At 46.2% G+C, this 24,225-nt stretch overlaps 1 protein-coding gene across 2 annotated transcripts in view; it reads left to right on the top strand.

Moving 5' to 3' along the window:
* The window catches only part of NPR1 (natriuretic peptide receptor 1), an 82,373-nt gene that overhangs the window by 17,657 nt on the left and 40,491 nt on the right, over window positions 1–24,225 (top strand). For both annotated transcript variants that reach the window (XM_029581624.1, XM_029581625.1), the window contains exons 2-4: window positions 8,833–9,032; window positions 9,519–9,632; window positions 19,724–19,859. In XM_029581624.1, the coding sequence (XP_029437484.1) occupies window positions 8,833–9,032; window positions 9,519–9,632; window positions 19,724–19,859 (450 nt within the window). The remainder of the gene's footprint in view (window positions 1–8,832; window positions 9,033–9,518; window positions 9,633–19,723; window positions 19,860–24,225) is intronic.

Genomic DNA, 24,225 nt, shown 5'->3' with positions numbered 1-24,225 from the left:
ATGAGCAGTGGCTATTTTCTAAGTCAACTTGATTAATAGCAGATAATGGACTTCTCCAAGAACTTATCCAATCCTTTTTTAAACCCAGCTACACTAACTGTATTAACCACATCCCCTGGTGACAAATTCCAGAGCTTTATTGTGCATTGAATGAAAAAGAACTTTCTCCGATTAGTCTTAAATGTGCCCCATGCTAACTTCATGGAGTGCGCCCTAGTCCTTCTATTTTCTGAAAGAGTAAATAACCGATTCACATTTACCCGTTCTAGACCTCTCATGAATTTAAAGACCTCTATCATATCCCCCCTCAGCCTTCTCTTCTCCAAGCTGAACAGCCCTAACCTCTTCAGCCTTTCATCATAGGGGAGCTGTTCCATCCCCTTTATCATTTTGGTTGCTCTTCTCTGTACCTTCTCCAGCACTCAAGGTGCAATATCACCATGAAGCAATGCAGAGGCATTATGACATTTTCTGTTTTATTCACCATTCCCTTCCTAATAATTTCTAACATTGTTTGTTTGTTTTTTTTGTCTGCTGCAGCACACTGAGCCGACGATTTCAATGTGTTATCCACTATGATGCCTAGATCTTTTTCCTGGGTGGTAGCTCCTAATATGGAACCTAACATTGCGTAACTTCAGTATGAGTTATTTTTCCCTATGTGCAACACATTGCACTTGTTCACATTAAATTTCATCTGCCATTTGGATGCCCAATCTTCCAGTCTTGCAAGGTCCTCCTGCAATTTATCACAATCCGCATGTTATTTAACTACTCTGAATAATTTTGTATCATCTGCTGAATGGAGCGGCATTTACTACCCTTAACTGAAAGCACAGGGGTGACCTGAACGGAGCAGCAGTTACTCCCTTTAACAGAAGGCATGGTCTAACCTGCATGGAGCGGCAGTTACTACCAAAAGCCACTTGCTGGGCGGACCTGATGGACCACTTGGTCTTTATCTGCTATCATTACTATGATACTAAAGTCCTTTCCACTGTGCTGGATTTAGGTGCCTCTGAGCATTCACTGTGTGCAGCCTTGCCACCCCCTCCCCCTCCCCCAACTTTCAATTTCTGTTAATGGAATCTAAGACATTTGCAGCCCTTGTTCCGCTGGTAATATTTGCAGACAATAAACTGAGAAAGGTTGGATGGAGAATGTCAGGCTCACTTCACATTGCAAACGTCCCCTAAACTCTAACAGATGGAGTCAGTTTGCCTTTAGCACCATACTCCGCTTGGTCAGCTTTAGGCCTTTATTTAATATGCACTCGCTGTAGTGGTGACATCCGGTTCTTCTCCCATTTGCATTATTTATTCATTGAAATAAAGGTTAACACATACAAACAAAAAAATATGTAAGATGCTGACTTTTTATACTGACAATACATATCTTGACTATCTTTTAAGAGCTTTCAAGACAGAAAGGAATGAGCAAAACATGATCTTACCAGAAAATATAAATGAATAATAAATAGTTTTCCACTCATGGGGTGGGGGGGGGGGAGAGATTGAGGGGGATTTGATGGGTGAGCAGAAAGCGACAAGCTCATTACAGGGCCGGCAATAAAACTGTGCACTAAATTTCAGTTTAAGGCAAAAGCTATTAATATTCTTTTAACTCTCGAAGCAGTAACTAATGGTGTCACGGATGTGAGCCCTTGGGCTGTGGTCTGTGGTCTGGTTGATGCAGCCTAGTGGGCAAACTCACTAGGCCCACGCCAAAAGCTGATGGAATTGCTCCTACTGAGCCTGGAGCTGGAGATTCACCTATATACACAACTGAGGTTAAACTGTGCATTCTGTAGGATGTACCCTATTACAACAGCTGCTATGTGACAAGAAAGCGAGGGCCTTGAGATGTTTCTTTCTATTTATTTATTTATTTTGCTTTTTTTTACCTGCCTTTTTTTTTTTTTTAATCCAAAATTTACATAAGAATCGCAACAGATGAGCAAAAGGCCATTTGCAGCTTTATGATTGTGTAAACAATTTTAAAGTAGCCCCAAATTCACATTTCACAGAAAGATAGGTTAACAAATGAAAAAAAAAAAAAAAATATATATATATAAGGCAATACAGCTCTTGACTAGATTTCTAGAGCTAATACTCCCTTCTTCAGATAAGATTTAAAAATTTCACATTGGCATTAAAAGATCCTAGGCAAATACAGACTACATTTTGACTAAGTTTATCCTTGTAGAGAAATACCGGGGGCTTTAATTTTTAAAATAGATAACAATGTAGCAAATGTTTGATCGTAGCAGCATGTCAAGGCATTCAGGATTGTGCCAAGTGCTGAATCCATAGTCCCTTTTATGCACTGGGTTTGGCATTAAAGGTCTGGCGGAATAGCCAGGTATAGCCAGGCATTTGAAATTATGTATTTCTCAAAGCCCTACTGGGAGGGGATCCCAAAGAGTTGCCACTGCTTCTTAGAAGGATCTGTTTCAGCTGCCTGTGCTTTATCAGTCACAAAGTGTCTGATCATTTTAACTTCAAAAGTCTTACATTCCTGGATTATTTTAAAGGCAACATTGGTTCTTACCTGCTAATTTTTTTTGCATGAGTCCCACCAGACCAGTCCAGATGAAGTTTTTGTTGTTTTTTTTTTTTTTAACCCTACCAGCAGACAGAGAATAAAAATATTGCTGCACCCTTGGTACTTAAGCAACTGTATCACCCTGCAGTCTCTCAGTAAATGTGTAACAAATCTAAAACATATACCCTCATAACTCCCTTGAGCAGAGGAGTCAGTGAAAACCTAAAATTTAACTTGTAAACCCCTACTCTGAGGATCCAAATGCCAGAAGCGTAACTAATGAAAAACACACAGACAATATAAATGTACACTAGAAGAGCAGTCTTCAGATTGCAGGGGTGGGACTCTGGGCTGGTCTAGTGGGATTCAAAGAAAGAAAACTAGAAGATAACCAATTTTCCTTCCTTATCATTCCCCTGACTAGTTCAGATGCATGGAATGTACCCAAGTCTTCCTAAACTGGAACCTGAAAGACTTTAAAAAAAACAAAACACTTGTACCTAACACCTCCGTATCTGGCACCTGAACATCCAGATGGTAGTGTTTGGCAAAAGTATGTAACGAAGACCAAATGGCTGTTCTACATATCTGAGGAGAGACCAGCTGACACTCAGCCCAAGATACTGCCTGGACCATAATAGAATGGGCCCAAAGACCAGTGGGCACCTCCAGGACCTTGCAAGCGTATGTAGATGCAATCTCTTCTTTAATCCGTTTTTAGCAATAGAGGCTATAGATGCTGCCTGCCCCTTGTTAAGACCACTAAACATAAAATGGTAGTCCAGTTTTCAAAAACTATTTATGACCTTCAAATACCTCACAAGAATCCTACATACATCCAGCACATGAGGATCCTGACCCAGCTTGCAGAATCAGACAGTGACTTCTTAAAATAAGGCAACTCAAAGGATTGACCCTGAAACCAGTTTAGGCAAAAATGAGGACACCGTAAAATAGAAACTCCATACTTTGAAAAATGAAGGAAAGGATCTCTATATGATATGGCTTCCAAGTCTGAAATACATCTCGCTGTAAAAATAGCAATCAAAAAGACCACTTTCAGAGTGAGATCCTTCAGAGAAGACCTCTTGGTTGGCTCAAAGGGCGGCTTGCACGACGCTTTTAAAATTAGATTGGGATTCCACAGTGGTACTGAATGCCTAATGGGTGGATGCAAATGCATCACCCCCTTCAGAAACATGGACCACAGCTGGATGCGAGACAATAGCCGAGCCCTGCACTTTACCCTGTACCAGGATAACACAGCTTCTTGCACCTTAAAGTTCAAGGCCAAACACTTTTGCAACCCCTTCAATAAGAATGAGAGAATCACCAGAATGGAACCTGAAATTCTTGGAAATCAAACTCCTGATGTTAAGAGTCAAACCCCTTCCAAATGCATACATACACCAATGATGTAGAACTCTTTCTGGCCTGCAACAAAGTCATAATGACTTCTTAACCTTTTCCTTTCAAGAGCCAGGCCATGTGACAAATGTGATCTGCTCGTTCCAAGAAAGTCGGATCCTGACACAGCAGTTCAGGGATATGACCTAGGTGCAACAGACCATACATTGTGAGACTTATGAGATCTGCAAACCACAGTTTGAGTCATTCTGGAGCCACCAGGATCACTGGACCTCATTGTCTCACTATCCAACTGATCACCCTGCCTATTAGATACATACAGATCTTCCTGAGACCATGGCTGAGACAAGGCATCAAGTCCTTCAGATCCTGACTCTTGCCTTCAACTGAAGAACCTTGGCATTTTGCTGCGATGCCATCAAGTCCACCTGTGGCATTCCCCACCTGAACTTGATGAGAGAGAATGCTCTCTCTGCTAGCTGCCATTCCCTGCCTGGAGTCCGGCCTACCCCTGCTCAGATAATCTTCCTGCATATTCTCCACCCTAGCAACATGAGACACTGATAGAACCTTTAAATACATTTTGGCCCACTGAAGCAACATTCCTGCTTCCATTGAAAGAACTGCAATTCAAATGATTGATGGACCAGGAAGCCTCTGCTAAAGACCACTGACTTTGAGCTGTTTGTCCATGACATACAGCCCCTGCAGCCTGTCAGACTAGCATTTGTTGTCACCATCACCCAGTCTGGGATTTTCTAGTCTACTCCCCTTGACAAGCTGTCCTGTGAAAGCCACCAAGATAGACTTCACCTGGTGTCCTCTTGAAGAGGAAGCCTGATGTCAAACTTCTGTGACTAAGGATTCCAACGAGAGAGGAGAGCTCTCTCATATGAGCAGAGGCCCAGGGCACCAGATCCAGCCTAGATGCCATGGATCCCAGAACCTGAAATTAATCCCAAAAAACTGGACACTGTCAACTGCGGAACCTGTCCATGAAGCTTCAACTGACTTTTTACGTGGTAAGAAACTCTTTACCTTCGCTCATTTTGAAATGAACCCCAGATGCTCTGAGAAGGATTCAATTTGCTCTTGGCAAAATTGACCACCTAGTGTAGTCCCTGCTTCTATTGTGATGACAATCCTCCTTGGACTTTGCTCGGATCAACCAATCGGCCAGGTATCTATTTTGTTTTTATTTAATTTCATTCAATTTATTTCCTGTGTCCTCCCAAGGATTGAGGCAAATTGCATCTTAAAACATTCATAAAAATAATGCATAAATGTACAAGGTATGAAAACAGAAAATGTAATCAAGTTAATAGTAAAACCAGCATAGAGTTTAAGTAAAAGCCTCATGGAAAAGGTGTCTTCAGTTCTTTTTTTTTAAATTGTTTCAGATCAGTGAGATGTCGAAGGTATTCAGGAAGAGAATTCCATAGGGATGGGCCTTAAACCCTAATCTTGGTTAATTGAGTAAGTTTTGGTGATGGTATTTCTAATAAACCTTTTATTAGCCAAATGGAGGGAACACGATGTCTGTAAATCCTCCGTATGGCATTGTACCAGGGAATCTCTGCATTGCTCTATGGATGTATCAGAATGCTTTCTCTACACAAAGTCGTTGCTACAACCACCATCACCTTGATAAACATGCAGGGAGCTGACACCAAGCCAAAAGGGAGTGCCTGAAATTGGAAATGTTCCCCTCCCACCACAATCTGAAGAACCTCTGAGGATATTTCCAAATAGGAATATGCAGATAAGCTTCTGAAAGATCCAAAGATTCTAGAAACTCTCCTTTATTGACTGCAGATTAGCTACCTCTAGCATCTGCCAGAGACAGAGAATACTGAGACTGCTGGTGCAGTAGTTGCTTAAGTACCAAGGGTGCAAGTGAGACTTTTGCTCTGTCTTCATCTGCTGGTAGGGGTGGAAAAAGCCCATGCGTCTGGACTGGTCTGGGGGATGATAAGGAAGTTTCCTTTAATTAAATTGATCATAAGGCCAATGATGCAGTAGTCTGGTTCCAAAACGTGCTTCCCCACCCCATGGACTCGTAGGGATTGATCTTGTTCTGTCTGAGGTGACTCTGGCTTTTTAGTGTTTTGACCTTTCTCTCCACATTTTCTGCATGGAATCAGACACACTACATTAGAGGTGGAGCATGCGTATGATTCTCCCTTTCGTTGAATGGCTTTCCCATGTGGGGTCCTGTGATGTGTGTCCGCTGTCTGACTGAGCAAGCACACTTACTCTTGCCGTGGTGTCTTTGTAGTGTATATTTATTTTTATTTTTTTATTTGCATTTCTTATATACCGGCATTCGCGATGGGAGTCGCATCATGCCGGTTTACAATTAACAGGGTGTGACAAAAGAAGAAATACTTAGAACATTAACATGTGATAGAAGAGGAAATAGCAGTTACAATAAAACAGGGACATAATGCAACTTGGAATGTAAAGAAAGCGATAGAGAAAATTAACAATGAGGTAAAAGAAACAACAATGTAATAAACCTGCCAATTTAAAAGAGAAAGAGTATTATGGAGTTGTCGAATTTGTGCTGCCAGCAGGGAGCACTGTGACATCCCTAGCCCATATGAGCTAGTTGTAGATTTCCTCCATCCCTAGCAGGGGACCAGATCAGAGCATTGAGCGTGGCCCCTATGTGTGGTGGGATGACCACTCTTGGACGGTACATTTGGGGGACTGGGGTGGTGGAGTTCAGCTTTGTGTCAGGTTTGAATCGGATGTTCCAATCTGACTTGGGCGTCTCTTGCTCCTGCAGTTGGCTTGTAGAAGAAAGTTGCTTCCCGGCTGTGATACTGAGCAAGCGGCTTTTCTTTCCTTAATGGAAGATTCGGATGGGGGGGGAGTGTTTTCAAAGGTAATTGGGTTCCAACACTCCTTGAGTTTTGCAGATTATGTGCCCCTGGTGTTGAAATTCTTTAAAGGCTAAACCAAGCATGCTGCTCACTGACCTCCACATGACCTTGGCAATCCTGCTTTGACTGCAGGTTGTGATGTTTTGGGTTTTTTTATGTGGCGGTGAGGCGCTTTACAAGGGAAAAGCACCTGGCCACAGAACTACCGAGAATTCGATTGCTAAGAAGAAAGGAATGCCCTTCTTTCACTCCCTTCCATTCTTCTTGTCCTAGCCTATCCCTGGTTTGCCTTTTTTTTTTTTTTTGCTTTTCTTGTGCTAACAGAAAACTGGGATATAGGGAGGGTGATTATTCAGGTAAATGGCCGGAGCAGCACGTAAGGCTCTGCCCCCTTGACTCCGCTGGCCAGTTTCCCCAGTCTCGGGAGCAGAGGACGGGCATTGTGCAGGGAACCCGAGGGTAAGTGCAGAGCAAAGAGGAGCCTCTTTCAGGCCGAGCGCGCTGCTGGACACACGTTTTGGACACACGTCCAAAACCCCTTGTGCAATAAGGGGGATTAACTTGTCCAAAACGTGTGTCCTAACCAGCACGTAGCTAATATCGCTCATCACATGTAAATTCATATTGAGGAGGCTGTTAGCTATTACCCTCCTGATGCAAAAAAAAAAGTACATCCGGTGCACACATGTTTTACTCTCGAAAATTAATGCCTGCCCCGGAGCAGGCGTTAATTCTTGAGGAGCCCCTAAAGTTACTGCTTTTCGGTTCCTCTGACTTAGTATTGTGGCGATATTAAGTCGGCGGAACAGAACAAAGGAATAAGGAAAAAAACATTTAAAAACATAAGCTGCCAGTGGTCGGGTTAGGAAACAGATGCTCAATTAACGAGCTCAATTAATGAGCGTCCATTTTTTTCTAACCCGTGGCTATGCACAGGTTAGGAAAAGGCACACCTGTAAAATTGAGCGTCCGTTTCCCTAGCCTGCACTGACAGCCACCTCTCCTGGGCGCTCGATGCCGAGGAGGCGCTAGGGGCACGGAGTTTCCCCTAGCGTCTCCTTTTTAGCGCGGCGGCCCATTTAAGTATTACATCGGGCACCCCAGGAGAGCAGGCGCTCAATCATGAGCACCCGTTTTCCGCACACCAATATTGCATGGACCTGCTAGTTTTTAATTCAGCCCTTCCCCACCTGTCATTCAGGGACAGGAGGGGGGAGGGGGTGAGTCTGGAGCAAACACTTAGAGAAAAGAAGAGCTAACTCTGCTCCTGAATCCAGCTCCTTCTTTTCTTCACTCCCCCCCCCCCCCAACACCCCATGAGCAGCACATTTACAAAAAAAAAAAAATGTAAAGAATATTTTTTTCACTCCATGCATAAATGTAATTGTTATGTTTTGAGGATTAGATTTTTGATGAGCTGTTCTCTGTGTATTTCAGTTCATTTATTGGGGTTTGGATTTACTATTTATTTATTTAAAAATCATTTATGTATCGCCTAACAGAATACATCACCCTACGCGATTTACAACATGGATTTGAACAATTTGTACCAAAACTTGAAAATAAATAAACTTAAAAATAATAAAATAAAGTAAAAATCCATTCTATAAGACATATTCTTTCATTGTAATATTGTAATCTGCTTAATGTCATCTTCCCTCCACTCCCCTCCCCCCCCCCCCCAAAGCTTTTGGGAAAGATGGTTCAATGAATTAAACTCTGGAAGATGTGATCGACGTTAATAAGCGTAGCCGGGTTTTAAAAAAGATTTTTTTGCATAAGTTTCTGGAGGACGGATCCATGAAAACCTGGGGATTGCCGCGCCTTACTCCTGGGAATGACTTCCCAATTAGCATCTGCCCTGGAAGACAGGATGCAAACCCCAGGGGCAGTAAGTCCACTCGTTAGTTGGGTTTTTTTGGCTTTCTACCCACGTCCGTCATGGGCATTTTCCCCTTTGGCAGTTGACGGTGTTGAGACACAGCCAGTCTCTGAATGAACTTTTCTGTTGTCTTTTTTCCTTCTTTCCTAGTCGTGTACGTCTGCTGTTACCCAGATCACTTTCGGCAGCTGATGCTGCAGACCTGGCACCAGGGTCTCAACTTGGGCGATTACGCCTTTTTTTACATCGATGTCTTTGGGGCCAGCCTGCAGGGGTCTCATTTTCCGGACCCACAGAGGCCCTGGAAACGGGGAGACCCAGATGATGCCATTGCTAGGGAAGCTTTCAAGGTAAGAGGGCCTGCTTAATGTCCCTGCATGCTGCTCCTCCCCCCCCCCCCCCCCCCCCCGTTATGTAGATTTTCTCTTTCAGTGAAAGGGAGCATTCGATAAGTGGTTAAAAGCTGAAATATAACCATAAGTAGCATAAGTGAAAGCCTGAATGTGATGGAGCCTCTTAGCCTGCTCTGGCACTCAAGAGGGATCCCTTCCCTTCCTTCAGCAGTATGGGAGCTGAACAATATCTGCCTTCTGCCCACTAGGCTGTGTGTTAGGTTCTGGTGACACAGGAGATAGTTTGGAAGAGCTCACTGTACCATGAAACAGCTGTACATTGTGCTCTCTTGGTGTCCTGCCCTTGCTGACAAGGAAGTGGAAAACATAATAAACCTATGAGCACACACAAAGCGCTTCTCCATCCTATAGGAGCTGATAGCTAGTGAGAGGGCGCCTGGTTCAGACCCCTTCTCTCAGTCACGATGTTTCCTTACCTTCCAGGCAGTGATGATTATCACCTACAAGGAGCCGCAGAACCCAGAGTATGGCGAATTTCTCCGTGATCTGAAGAGTTACTCTGCAAAACATTTTAACTTCACGGTGGAGAACGGCCTGGTATGGATCCTGAAAAATAGAGGGATAAGCTTAGGGCTGCATATGGGGGAGCCTGTGTTGGTGTATGCAGTGCTGTAAAAGTTCTCAGGATCCTTTCTCTCAGGTGTCAGGACAATAAGAGAATAATTGCCAAATAGTGTAAGGTATTTGCTGAATCCACTTTTATAGAATATTAAAATGGGCCATAGAAGGAGATTTGCCAGCATCAGAGTTAAAAGCCGGTCTAGCCAGAATCCCACAAAGGAAGATATCCTGCTAATTGTGCACGTTAACATCCAGTTTTGCTATTAAACATAGAAATGATGATTTTGGCGGGAGTATTGGTGGAAACAGTGAAGATAGGTTTATTTTACATTCAATGTAAAAAAGATTTACAAAAAGCAAATAGATGAGGTGGATACCTAGATTTGGTTACAATGAAGACTGCAGGGTCCTTTGATCCAACTTGGAGTGGGCATGAGATTTGTCACGCACGACTTACAAGCACATGTTCTTATATAATGGTCAGATTGAAATTTTCATCAGTTTCTATAGGGGGCTCTTTGTTGTTGCTTGTTTGATTACTCCCTTGGAAAGATCTTTTGTTTGTGAGGAGTATTGGTGGATCATTTATCTAAATCGTTGCCTAGCTTGGTTCACAGCTGAAAAGTGTGGAAGGCTGGCACACTTAAGATAATGTGAGGAAAAGCTTGAATGTAATCTGCTTAGCCAAGATAAAAAAAAAAAAAAAAAAATTACAATTATGTGAAACCTAGTTCCCTGTACTACAAAATCCAAAGCTCTGTTAAGCCCTTTTATGTGAGCTGCAAAGTGTTTGATCATTTTAACTTTGAATCTCTTATGATCCTGGATTGTTCTGCATTGGCCCAGAGTCCACAAGTACTTTCTACCTGCAGACTTTCTGCCTGTTTTCACTTTCAAAACTGGGGCAGACATTCAGCCTGAAAATGATCTTAGGGTAATCCCGGCAGACGTCTTATAGCGGCTGCATTGTGCGGGCAACTTCCAAAGTATGTGCTCAAATGCAAAACTCCTTCCGGACCCCCACCCCTGCGAGCAACTTGTCTCACTGCCGCCCACCTAGGGAGGACAGCTGGAAAGAGGCCCCGCACTGCTTGGGGAAAATGACACCCCCCCCCCCGTGTCCTGATCACAAGGTCATTGATGCAGTGGTCTGGTTCCCCATGGAGGTGTTGCCTTGCCCTTCTCTGTGATGTGGGATTTTGTGTTAGTAACCTCTGGCCTGTTTGGCTACTGCGGCATCCCTTTTCTGCCCTGAATAATGTGCACTGCATTCCACCGATTGACTTTCTCCCATGAATACATGCTGCCAGAATTTGCAGAGGTCTGTACCATTCTCGTCTTTCCCAGTTACTCTTAGGAGCCTGTTAATTTTTACCTTAGAATGTAAGTGGTTGCTGCAAGGCTAGTACCAATGGCACAGGGGAATATTTTTTTTTTCCAGTGTCTCATCTTCCAGTAGTGGCTATAGGTCTTTTTATGATTTTTCTTAGCTTTTCCAACTGTCAAGGGCAGCGGGGATCGAACTTGCATCCCAGGTGTTCAAGACAAGATTTCAGGTCATCAGTCAGAATCTCCTAGTAAATGTCAAGCAAAGCAAAGTTAGGGAGACCCTCCTCTGGAGGCTCCTTATTGGACCAGCATTAGATGTGGCCCAACTAGACAGCTGTGTATAAGGAGCTCCAGCCTGTCACACCTTTGCTGGTCCAACAATGAATGGTAAATGGAACCTACTCTGAAGAGAGAATGGTGTTCAGTGGAGCACCACAAGGATCGGTGTTGGGACCAGTTCTGTTCAACATCTTTGTGAGCGACATTGCGGAAGGGATAGAAGGTAAAGTTTGTCTATTTGCAGATGATACTAAGATCAGCAACAGAGTGGAAACGCCTGAAGGAGTAAAGAGAATGAAAAGTGATTTAAGAAATCTTGATGAGTGGTTGAGGACTTGGCAGCTGGGATTCAAGGCCAAGGAGTGCAGAGTCATGCATCTGGGGTGCAGCAATCCAAACGAGCTGTATATGATGGGGGGGGGGTGAAAGACTGATGTTCTTGGACTGAGAGAAGGATCTTGGGATGGTAGTATCTGGCAATCTGAAGGCAGTGAAGCAATATGTCAAGGTGATGGCTAAAACCAGAAGAATGCTGGGCTGCATAGAAAGAGGAATAACCTGTAAGAAATAGGAGGTGGTGATGCCCTTGTACAGGTCCTTGGTGAGGCCTCACCTGGAGTACGGTGTCCAGTTCCGAAGACCGTATCTGAAAAAGAATAGAGACAGGATGGAGGTGGCCCATAGAAGGGCGATGAAAAAGGTGTGGGGTCTATATCGGAAGACCTCTGAGGAGAGGCTGAAGGATCTGAATATGTACACCCTGGAGGAGAGAGAGTGCAGGGAAGATAGGATACAGACCTTCAGATACCTGAAAGGTTTTAATGATGCACAAGCTTCAAACCTTTTCTGCTGGAAAGTGAACAGTAGAATTAGGATCACTATTATGAAGCTCCGGGGGGAGCGACTGAGAACCAACATCAGAAAATATTTCTTCATGGAGAGGGTGGTGGAGGCCTGGAACGCCCTTCCAGGAAAAGTGGTGAGGATGAGAACAGTAAACGAATTAAAAAAGGCACGGCATAAACACTGTGGATCCCTAAAGGCTAGAGTTGGAAATTAAGAAAGGGAGCATGGGGGTAACCAGCCTGGAGCAGCAGCTACTACCCCTAACAGAAGGCAGGGGGATTATTACCCTTAACCAATTAGTTTTCATGATTTTGATGCAACTGCAGCATCACTCTCCATTTCAACGGCAGGGGAAAAAAAAGGGGGAATTGGATTCAGATGACAGCCAATGCCGGGTCCTGACTTTTACAGTCCGGGGTACTGATACGCAGATATAACAGAAAAAAATCGCAGGACTACTTCTATGGCCAAGTCCAAAAGCAAAGCAGGTTCAAGCAGCACTGTCTGAATTATCAAGAAGGCGACTCACCCTGTAAAAATGTTGCTAGCAGTCATTTTTGTTATGGATTTGAGAGTTGCTGGGTTTTGATGGTTAATATAGCTATAACATAAGGCTTAGGAGTAACCTGCACAGAGTGGGTAGTTGCTCCCCTTAACCCAAACATGGGAGCAGCCCGCATGGAGCGGCCGTTTGCTACCATGAGGAACTTGCTGAGCAGACTGGATAGGCCCTGTTGGTCTTTTTCTGCCCTCATTACTATGTTACTGTGTAAGAGTCAATACATAGTTTGCTTCGTGGTATTCTTTTGCCTGGCGGTGTTCCTGTGTTCTTGCAGGGCCAGTGCAAGCATATTTGGCACCCTAAGGCGAATCTTTGGTCATTCACCCCCCTCCCCCAACTTAACTGCTGGCAGCAGTGTCTCCAGCACAGCACTCCCTTCTTTGTTGATATTGGTTGTGGTACAATTATCCCTCCAGACCTCACACTGGAAGAGTTTTGCCACCCCCACCTGGTTTGCCTAATGGAAGCACCGGCCCTGCATATTTCCTGACTCTTGCTTCCTGCTCCAGGCCTGCTCTTCGGTTCATCCTGGTTTCCTGCTCTCACCTGCAAGTGCTGGCAGCCGCCCACACCCTAGGAGCAGGGGGCAACAGGGGGCAACAGTGGGGGCAACAGTGGCTTCCATAGGCAAAGACAGTTTCTCAAGGCAGTTCTGCATTGTATGTTGTTAAAAAGGGGCACTCGTTCTGTGGTTTTCTTTTCTTTGCACTGCAGTCAGTTTGACCAGGGCGTATTAAGTAAAGATGCAATCTCCCTGGGGATGATGTTAGGCTTGCAGCCTTATTGTTTTCAGAGCTCGATCCCTCTCTTTTGGGTCAGAGTATGTACAGTGATGTCGTCATGTGGCTTGGCTGTGGACCTTTTTGTACGTAAAGTTGAAGGTTCTTTTCCGTATACTAATGTTTGTAGATGGCCATTGTTGACTGAAACTGTGGTATCCAGCATGTTAACTATCTCTGTGGTGTAGTTTATTCTGAATCTGATTGAAGAATGGAGTGCATTAAAACAGTTTTGAAATGTTTTAGTGTCTTCTCCCTCAGTCCAACTTATAATAATAACAGTTATATTTGAAAGGTTTAGTCTGACATCCATTTAAAAAATATCTCTGCCAGTCCTGCCATGAAAAGGCTAGCATACTGTGTGCCATCCTGGTGATCCTTGCAGGGCCTGTCACCTGTACATAGAGGTGGACCAGGATGGAAATACATTGGATGGAATATATTCATTAACAGTTTTAAGGTCCTAATAATGGGACTCAGAACAAGAATTCTTCCTTAGTGATATCAGTGGAGTGACAGGATGCAACAGAGCATATTAAATCGATCCCTTGGCAGATGTCCTTCTGATTATATCTAAATAATATATTGCTTGTGACAGCATGCTGCTACTGCTGCTGCTCTGACCCCAGGAGCAGGAGTGGGACTGGAGCAAAACAGAAAGCGAGTATCTTCTGTATGTAGCAGCCACCTTCCCCTCGGGTGCTATAGCAGGGAAACATGGAGACACCCACCAGGGATCTTCAGGGTGCCTACAAGAGAAGGGCAGAATTCAGGAAGGTGCCCACTAAAACAAAAAACAAGACCAGGAAACCCAGAACCAAACTGGAGGCAGATAGAGACAACTAGGACAACAGAAAGGCATACAAGAAACAAACTAAGGAAATACGTGACCTGAGCACAAGGCAGACAAGACCAAGGATGAGCGTAAAGCAAGAACCAAGCACTGGCATTGAGCATAGTATGAGGCTGCCTTATAACTGAGGCAGCACTGCAAGAATGTGTCTGCCAGCAGGACCACCAAGCCATGGAGCCTGGAGGACTAGGCAGCTAGTACCCATGGCCCACTGAGGGCCTCTGCTGGTGGGAGGCAAGAACTGCCCACAGATCCCGATTTTGCTTTTTCAAAGCACCTCAAGGATGTTCCGAACCATGGCAGGATATTTGGGTTCAAATTTAACCTTTCTAAGACAGAAGCATTTAATATAAACTTACCTGCAGAGAGAGTGGGCCTAGTGTCAAAAAATATTGCCTTTGCTGGATAAACATCCCTGGAAAAGAAATCTTCTGGTTGAGGCATCTTGTCTTCAGCTGGTTCATAATATCACTCAGAATTGGACAGTTTAGGATAAGTACTGCATTTCAGAGATTGGAAGCTGACATAGTAAATATACCTGTGAATATTCTTCCTAAATTGTTTCCTCTTTCAGAATCTGCCAATCATCAGTCCTAGAGAAATCTTGCAGTCAGAAGGAAATATTTGATTTACGTGGAGAAAAAGACCCCTAAGAATTTCCAGAAAAGCTGTTTTGTGCAGAAGCTGAGGGGGGGGGGGGGGGCGTAATTTGGGGTATCGTTCAGTGCTATGGGTTGGAGTGGCACGTGAAGGCAGGAGAGGTGTCTATAGACTATCCAGCATTAAATTTATTTAAAAAAAAAAATTAGGGCCTGGGTCAGGGCCAATGGTGACCTTCCCTTTCCAGTTTTTTCCAATGGGAAAGAGGAAGCAAGTTCCAACAGGTTCTAGATCAGTAACCTGGTATGACCTAGCAGGAAAGCACCACTGAGGATTCCTACAGCCTACAGGAGGTTTAAGGGTATTGGCTTCCCCTACATTAAGTCATCTCTTCTTAGGTGGAATAAATTAAGCATCTTGTTGGACTTAAGAAAAATATCTTGAATCTTATGTCCTTTAGATAGAACTGTTTGATCCCTCTGGATCTGTCTGCAGCCCAATATGTAAAACGAATTGAGCAGTTAAAACGAACTGGTGACCTGAAGACAGAAGATACAGATTTTTACAAATTTGACACTTCCTAAATCAAAAAAGTGGTCAATTACAAAGATTTCTGGAGAAAAAGCTGGACCGTGGTCTTTCTGAAGAACAGTGGATCAGTACTGAGAAATTGATAGGAAGATCTCCTAACTCCACTTCAGTTCAGAAAAATAGCTATAAAAATTTATGCAGATAGAGATATAGCATAGGTGTACCTGGCAATGTCCTCTAACTGCTGCCAAAACTGTATTTTATCAGGTAATGGTGGAGTTCAAAGCCTGAATTATTTTGCAGAGATGGTAATTTCCAAGATTCTGCTTACCCTGGAACACTGAGACTTTTTATTGTAGGTCTCTCTGTTGTTGGGTGGGGGGAGAAGAAAGGGAAATGAATGTTCAGGTCAGCTTGTGTTTGGGAGGGAATTTGATAAGTGTGGATACACTGCACACAAATGTTCAGCTTGGAGAAGAGGGGGGGATATGATTGAGGTCTATTAAATCATGAGAGGTCTAGAACGGGTAAATGTGAATCGGTTATTTACTCTTTTAGATATTACAAGGGCTAGGGGGCACTCAATGAAGTTAACAAGTAGCACATTTAAAACAAATTGGAGAAAATTATTTTTCACTTAGGGGTAGATTTTCAAACCGCGCAATTTGGCCTACTTTTGCTGGCGCATCAGGCGCAAGCAAAAGTACGCTGGATTTTAGTAGATACGCGCGGAGCCGCGCGTATCTGCTAAAAACCTGGATCGGCGCGCGAAAGGCTATTGATTTTGTATAGCCGGCGCGCGCCGAGCCGCGCAGCCTACCCCCGTTCCCTCCGAGGCCGCTCCGAAATCGGAGCGGCCTCGGAGGGAACTTCCTTTTGCCCTCCCCTCACCTTCCCTTCCCTTACCCGGCCCTGTCTAAGCCCCCCCCTTACCTTTGTCGGGGGATTTACACCTCCCAGAGGGAGGCGTAAATCCCCGCGCGCCAGCGGGCCTCTTGGGCGCCGGGACACGACCTGGGGGCGGGTACGGAGGGCGCGGCCACGCCCCCGGACCGCCCCGGGCCGTAGCCACGCCCCCGTACCCGCCCCCAAAATGCTGACGACACGCCCCCTAAACGCCGCGATGACCGGGCCCGCCCCCGACACGCCCCTCTCGGAGAACCCCGGGACTTACGCGAGTCCCGGGGCTCTGCGCGCGCCGGTAGGCCTATGTAAAATAGGCTCACCGGCGCGCAGGGCCCTGCTCGCCTAAATCTGCCCGGATTTGGGCGGATTTAGGCGAGCAGGGCTCTGAAAATCCGCCCCATAGTGCACAATTAAGCTCTGAAATTTGTTGCCAGAGAATGTGGTTAGTGCAGTTAGTGTAGCTGGGTTAAAAAAAAAAAGGTTTGGATAAGTTCCTGGAGAAGAAGTCCATAAACTGCTATTAATCAAGTTGACTTGGGGAATAGCCACTGCTTAGTACTGGCAGCAGTACCATGAGATCTATTTAATGTTTGGGTACTTGCCAGGTACTTGTAACCTGGATTGGCCACTGTTGAAAACAGGAAGCTGAGCTTGATGGACCCTCGGTCTGACCCAGTATGGCAACTGCTTATGTTCTTAAGTATCAGGGAAAGGATTTTCAAAGCTAATGATCAGAATGGTTGTTCCTCCACTTGAAACCTCATTGCTTATCTCTTGTTCTGGTCTTGCTATTGTGTAGAATTTTTCCCTCTGGTTGTATTATTTGTTCTTTATATTGTTACAAAAAGGTTGGACCAAAGCAAGAAAAGGGGTGTACCCTGGGCTTCCCCACTTGGCATGGGGTTGTCATGGAAACCTTAATTTTCTGCTCTATTATAAAAGCTGCTGGAGGTGGCTGTATGCTTCCTGAAGAGTAAAAGCAACTGGCTGGCTGCCTCCAGAAATCTTTGCTGAGGGTCTTATGTAAGAGAGATGGGGGGGGGGGGGGGGGATTGAGGAGAGCTTTTATTCTGTCCTGTGTTTCCTTTACTCGGGCTCCTAATGCTTCCTTTGGGGGACTTGGGGATTCTTTCTCAGTTCTTTGTCATCACTAGGCAGATCCCCTGAATCATGACCGTTGGTGTCTGCGCTAGTGCCAATGCCAGGTTGGGCAGAATTGCTCACAGGAGAGACAAAACTCCTCTGGGTGGGAAAACAACCTCATACTGGAGCATTCAGATGTCAACTTCTTACGTTCTTGTTTGTAAGCATTCTAGAGAGAAGTGATTTATCAGCACAATAAGGAGCATTCAGGCAGGGAACAGAAGGGAGTGGAATTGGAACTTGCATCCCCAGACTCAGCACAGGGTGATATAGCTGACTACTGATGAATCGCCGATTGGGAAATTTGTCTGCCTTCATTCATTAGACTTGAGTAATTTTCATACTACTAAGGATACTGCCATTACTGGGTATGAAGCTAAATGCTGCCAGAAGAAGACAAATCATAGCTTAGGATAAGGGTGTTGGAGAGAAGGGGGTGCTGAAAGTCACAGCATGGATGTGCAAGTCTAGAAGAGATTCACTTATAAATAACGCCTTGCATTATATACCCTGTGGGAGGATAGAGAGCGTTTCAGCACTGCCTGGCATTATGTACCCCATGAAACAGCAACCTTGGCAGTGTCTGATATGGGAGTGTAAAAAGAGAGAATCTTCAGCAGTGTCTGTGTTATATACACGCAGCGGAGCAGGGGCATGGAGGAGCCTCAGCAGTGTCTGTGTTATATACACCACGGGGGAGCAGGGGCATGGAGCAGCCTCAGCAGTGTCTGTGTTATATACACCATGGGGGAGCAGAGGCATGGAGGAGCCTCGGCAGTGTCTGTGTTATATACACCACGGGGGAGCAGGGGCATGGAGCAGCCTCGGCAGTGTCTGTGTTATATACACCATGGGGGAGCAAGGGCATGGAGGAGCCTCGGCAGTGTCTGTGTTATATACACCATGGGGGAGCAGGGGCATGGAGGAGCCTCGGCAGTGTCTGTGTTCTATACACCACGGGGGAGCAAGGGCATGGAGGAGCCTCGGCAGTGTCTGTGTTATATACACCATGGGGGAGCAGGGGCATGGAGGAGCCTCGGCAGTGTCTGTGTTCTATACACCACGGGGGGGAGCAGGGGCATGGAGCAGCCTCGGCAGTGTCTGTGTTATATACACCATGGGGGAGCAAGGGCATGGAGGAGCCTCGGCAGTGTCTGTGTTATATACACCATGGGGGAGCAGGGGCATGGAGGAGCCTCGGCAGTGTCTGTGTTCTATACACCACGGGGGGGAGCAGGGGCATGGAGGAGCCTCGGCAGTGTCTGTGTTCTATACACCACGGGGGAGCAGGGGCATGGAGGAGCCTCGGCAGTGTCTGTGTTATATACACCACGGGGGAGCAGGGGCATGGAGGAGCCTCGGCAGTGTCTGTGTTCTATACACCACGGAGGGGAGCAGGGGCATGGAGGAGCCTCGGCAGTGTCTGTGTTATATACACCATGGGGGAGCAGGGGCATGGAGGAGCCTCAGCAGGGTCTGTGTTATATACACCACGGGGGAGCAGGGGCATGGAGCAGCCTCAGCAGTGTCTGTTATATACACCACGGGGGAGCAGAGGCATGGAGGAGCCTCGGCAGTGTCTGTGTTATATACACCACGGGGGAGCAGGGGCATGGAGGAGCCTCGGCAGTGTCTGTGTTATATACACCATGGGGGAGCAGGGGCATGGAGGAGCCTCGGCAGTGTCTGTGTTATATACACCACGGAGGGGAGCAGGGGCATGGAGGAGCCTCGGCAGTGTCTGTGTTATATACACCATGGAGGGGAGCAGGGGCATGGAGGAGCCTCGGCAGTGTCTGTGTTATATACACCATGGGGGAGCAGGGGCATGGAGGAGCCTCGGCAGTGTCTGTGTTATATACACCACGGAGGGGAGCAGGGGCATGGAGGAGCCTCGGCAGTGTCTGTTATATACACCACGGAGGGGAGCAGGGGCATGGAGGAGCCTCGGCAGTGTCTGTGTTATATACACCACGGGGGAGCAGGGGCATGGAGGAGCCTCGGCAGTGTCTGTGTTATATACCACGGGGGAGCAGGGGCATGGAGGAGCCTCGGCAGTGTCTGTGTTATATACACCACGGGGGAGCAGGGGCATGGAGGAGCCTCGGCAGTGTCTGTGTTATATACACCTCGGGGGGGGAGCAGGGGCATGGAGCAGCCTCAGCAGTGTCTGTGTTATATACACCACAGTGGAAAAGAGGTAAGGAGTAATCTGATTCAGTTGTTGTCTTTGTTGTAGATGAATTACATTACAGCTGGGTTCTATGATGGGGTCATGATGTACGCACAGGCCGTGAACAAAACTCTAGCAGAGCGAGGCACCATAAGCAATGCCACTGCTGTCGTCATGGAGATGTGGAACAAGACGTTTTATGGTAAGGCAAAATGAGCTTATTGTACAATGAGTATTTATTTTAGAAACTGCCACCTATGTACGCAGTGCTGTAGGCAGTAAATCCCACAGTGCCCTAATCTGGAATTGCCAGAGTGATCGTGAGATCCCTGCCAGAGGCGCCATGGGATCACTCCTCATGTGCCAGAGGGATTGTGAGATCCTTCTCACTCGCCAAGCCAGAAGGACACCAATTAATTACAGAATGCAGAGTCTCCATTAATCTTCCAGGAGGAAAGACTGCTTTGCTGTAACAGAGCAACATGCAAGGCAGAGAAAGCTTCCTACATTGGCTGCATTAGAGGAATCGTCAGCGGTCTGGGTGCTTGTAGTGCATGTGGGTATTAGGAGACCTGCTACCTAACAGTACCTGTGCACCTCGGTTGTGGGTCTCAGGACCACGCACTAGCTACATGCCCTCAGGGCCCCATCTCTTTAATCCAGATAAAAAGCCCGTGTTGTACTTTTTAACCTCTCTGAGGAGACACGTTTCAGGCCAGCAAAAGGCTTTGAAATTTGCTCTCATCATGAGAAAATGCACACACTTTTTTTCCCCAAGGGAACAATTTTCTATTTTACAATTTAAATTTTTTTTTTTTTTCCTTTTTCATAGTAGCAAACAATCAAAAGTCCATAGTCTCAACTGCAGCTACGCATCTTCTCCAGTGTCTTCACCCAGCTACCGACACTGGCAGGTTGTTTCTTTCTTCTCTTCCACAGGGACATGGGTAACTAAGGAAAGATCAACAGACAAATACGTAAATCACAAAAGAAAGAGGGGATATACCCGGTCCTCTCTCTGCTCTCACCTTCCGTTTCCTTCAAGGCAGATCTTGTCAAAGTGCAGTTTATTTTCTGGGTGTCCGGGGTGGGGTTTCATCAGGCAGTCTGCTCGGGCAGGACTGAGAGTTTGGGAGTGCCGGGGCTCCCTTGCAAGTCATCACCGCCTGATACCCGGCATCCCCTTCTGTCTCACCCCAGCCCTGGCAGCACCCCTTTTTTCTCAGTCTCTCGCCACCACCACCACCACAAGACTAGACTGGCAGGGAGGGGGTGTGCAAACTCTCTTCCTCCTAACTCATTTTACTCTCTTTCCTCCCTCCCCAGGCATGACAACCACTACTCTCCCCCCTTCCCCCAGATTCCAACTAGCGCTCTCCCCCCTCCTCCTTCATTGATGGAGGAAAACGCCGTCAACCAGTCCAAAGCTTGGGGGCACTCTGGGTCTCTTTAAATACCAGGGACATCTTCTCAAGCATGGGGGGGGGGGGGGTTTCTGAGGATAGTCTATGGTGGGGGGGGCATTAGACACCAGAGGTTTATTTCAGGGCCACTAGACAGCAGCAACTACTTCTAATGTTGGGGTGCAGGGAGCAAAATGCCTTGGGGGGGATTAGAATTTGAGGGGGGGGAATATTTATTTAAAGGGGAGGTGTTTGGGAAGGGGGCGTGACATCGCTGTGCAGTTAACTTTTAGTATTTTTCAACTTTGGGCTTTACAGGGTCACCTTGACAGGCAGTGGAGGTCTGGGGGGGGGGGGGGGCAGGGATCTCATCAGACCCCCAGGGGGGGATTTTGGTATAGTGGGAGAGGAGATTATTTTGGGGCAGCATGGCCCTTCAAATAAAAGCGTAGGAGCATTGGGACATGTGTTAGTGTCCTTCTGCTCCAGTGGGAAAATATCTATAACTCCTGAGTTGTAGATAAAATAAATGTGGCTTTTTGCCATATTTTTGGGAAACCAAGTTATTTTTTTTAGCATAGGATTACCTATGCATTAGCTGCTTTGCATGAATTTGCAAAATTGGTGCATGCAAATTGCATACAAAGCAGCGCTTTGTAATAGGGGCGTGTTGTGTGCCAAAATGACATGTGATATTGCCACGATATGCCGATAATGCGTGTTATATGATGCTTTTCGTACATTAATGACAGTCTAGTAAATCTCTCTACAAGTTTGTACCTAAGTTTGTTCAGGAATAAAGTCAGCACGTCTCCTGTTGTTAAGAAGACGAGCACCGATTCTCGTCATCTGCTGCCACTAACAGCACCAGCCCCCTCCCTCCTAGCTTCCCAGCTCTCCTGCTGGTGACAGAACCAGCGATTACTTGAAGTAAAAGAAAATCTTCTATGATTTTCAGACAAGGTTGTTGCCCTTACCCCTGCTGCTCCTGCTGTGATGTTGCCCTCATCTCTTCTGCTGCTGTGGCAGTGTTTCTCAACAGGTGTGTGGTGGGAAATGTTTTCTTCTGCCCTGATTCTATTGACCAGCATTCTAGTCTCAAAACCAGAGCTTCAGCCCCTCCCCTGCCGGGGGAGAACAGGAGGAAAGGGGGTGAGACTGGAGTGGACAGATCACAGAGCAAAGCAAAGATGATAATGAAAATTCATATATAGTCACAATATATTAGCACATTTGGCTCTGTTGAAGAAAGCCCAAAGGGTGAGATAGCAGGGGCTGCTGCAGGGCAGGAGTGAGGTGCATTGGCAGAGCTGAGTGTTAGGGTCTCAGTACTGGAATAGCAGGGGGTGCTGCAGGGGAGGAGTGAGGGGCATTGGCAGAGCTGAGTGTTAGGGTCTCAGTACTGGAATAGCAGGGGGTGCTGCAGGGCAGGAGTGAGGTGCATTGGCAGAGCTGTGTGTGGGGGTCTCAGTACTGGAATAGCAGGGGGTGCTGCAGGGGAGGAGTGAGGGGCATTGGCAGAGCTGAGTGTTAGGGTCTCAGTACTGGAATAGCAGGGGGTGCTGCAGGGCAGGAGTGAGGTGCATTGGCAGAGCTGTGTGTGGGGGGTCTCAGTACTGGAATAGCAGGGGGTGCTGCAGGGGAGGAGTGAGGTGCATTGGTAGAGCTGTGTGGGGGTTCTTAGTGCTGGAATAGCCGGTGAGTGCTGCAGGGCAGGAGTGAGGTGCATTGGCAGAGCTGTGTATGGGGTCTCAGTACTGGAATAACAGGGGGTGCTGCAGGGCAGGAGTGAGGTGCATTGGCAGAGCTGTGTATGGGGTCTCAGTACTGGAATAACAGGGGGTGCTCCAGGGCAGGAGTGAGGTGCATTGGTAGAGCTGTGTGGGGGTTCTTAGTGCTGGAATAGCCGGTGAGTGCTGCAGGGCAGGAGTGAGGTGCATTGGCAGAGCTGTATGTTGGGGTATCAGTACTGGAATAACAGGGGGTGCTGCAGGGCAGGAGTGAGGTGCATTGGCATAAATATATCCTTCCTTTTCTTTCACCCCTCCCTGTCTACTCCCTCTTCGGTCTCTCTCACTCCTGTTTGAATGTCTGTCTCATCTTCCTTTATCCCTCTCCACATCTTCTCTCTCTGTTTATTCTCCTTCATCTCTGTTCTCCCTTCCTCTGTCTCTTCATGCTCCCTAGGTCTTTCTATTCTCCCTCTCTCTGCCTCTATCCTTCCTCTGACACTTTATCCTTGCTCTTTGTCTTCTGTTCCCTTTGTATTCTTTCTCTGTCTACCATCTCTCTGTCCTCCTTCCCCTTTATCTGTCTGTCTATTCTTTCCCTCTGTCCTCCTCCTCTCTTCATGCTTTCTCTTTTCTATTCTCCCTCTCTCAGATTTTATCCTTTCCCTTTCTCTTTGACTCTTTACCCTTTCTGTCCTTCTTCCTCTTTATTGCTTAGTCTCTATCCTTTCCCTGACTCTTTATTCTCCCTCCCTCTCACTTTCCTTAGATCTGCTTACCCTGGGGTTGTATTTATCAGCTTAGTTTTGGCTTTGGAATCAGACAATCGAGGCATGACAAGATCTTAATCGCAGTTGTAAACATCGTTTCTCCTCCTCCTCCTCTTTACTGGCTTGGAGAGGAGGTCTTACTTATGGTACAGGGTTAATTAGTGCTGCTGAAATGCCACAACTGTGATTAATATTAGTTTGTCTACAGTTTTCAGAGGTTTTTATTGCCTCTCTCCTCGCTCCTTCCTCTTTCTATTCCCTTCTTCCCCTTTCTTCATCTCCTGCTGTCCTCTGATCTCACACACAGAACTGAAATAAGCTAGTCCAGGAAAAAGATCTCATCAGATTATTTTTTTTCTTTCTCTTTGTTAAACTTTATTTCCATGCATTCAAGTGGACCAACACGGCAGCCAGATTGCTTATACACTACATTGAGTCTCCTCCACTGCTGCCATCACTGATTTCACATTCCTCCGATGACCATCAATCACAGGGGTCTGACCATTCTCAGCCATGACCAACCAAAGAGCACTGTCTGACCATAACTGACCATACCCAGCCATGACCAGCAACCACGATGTGCTGTCTGACCATAACTAACCATTCTCAGCTATGACTAGTAACCGCAGAGCACTGTCTGACCATAACTGACCATTGCCAACCAT

This window comes from Rhinatrema bivittatum, chromosome 16 (genome assembly GCF_901001135.1).
Source record: "Rhinatrema bivittatum chromosome 16, aRhiBiv1.1, whole genome shotgun sequence".
Taxonomy (NCBI): domain Eukaryota; kingdom Metazoa; phylum Chordata; class Amphibia; order Gymnophiona; family Rhinatrematidae; genus Rhinatrema; species Rhinatrema bivittatum.
Note: the sequence above shows the minus strand (reverse complement) of the source record. Positions and strands in the feature narration are given on the sequence as shown.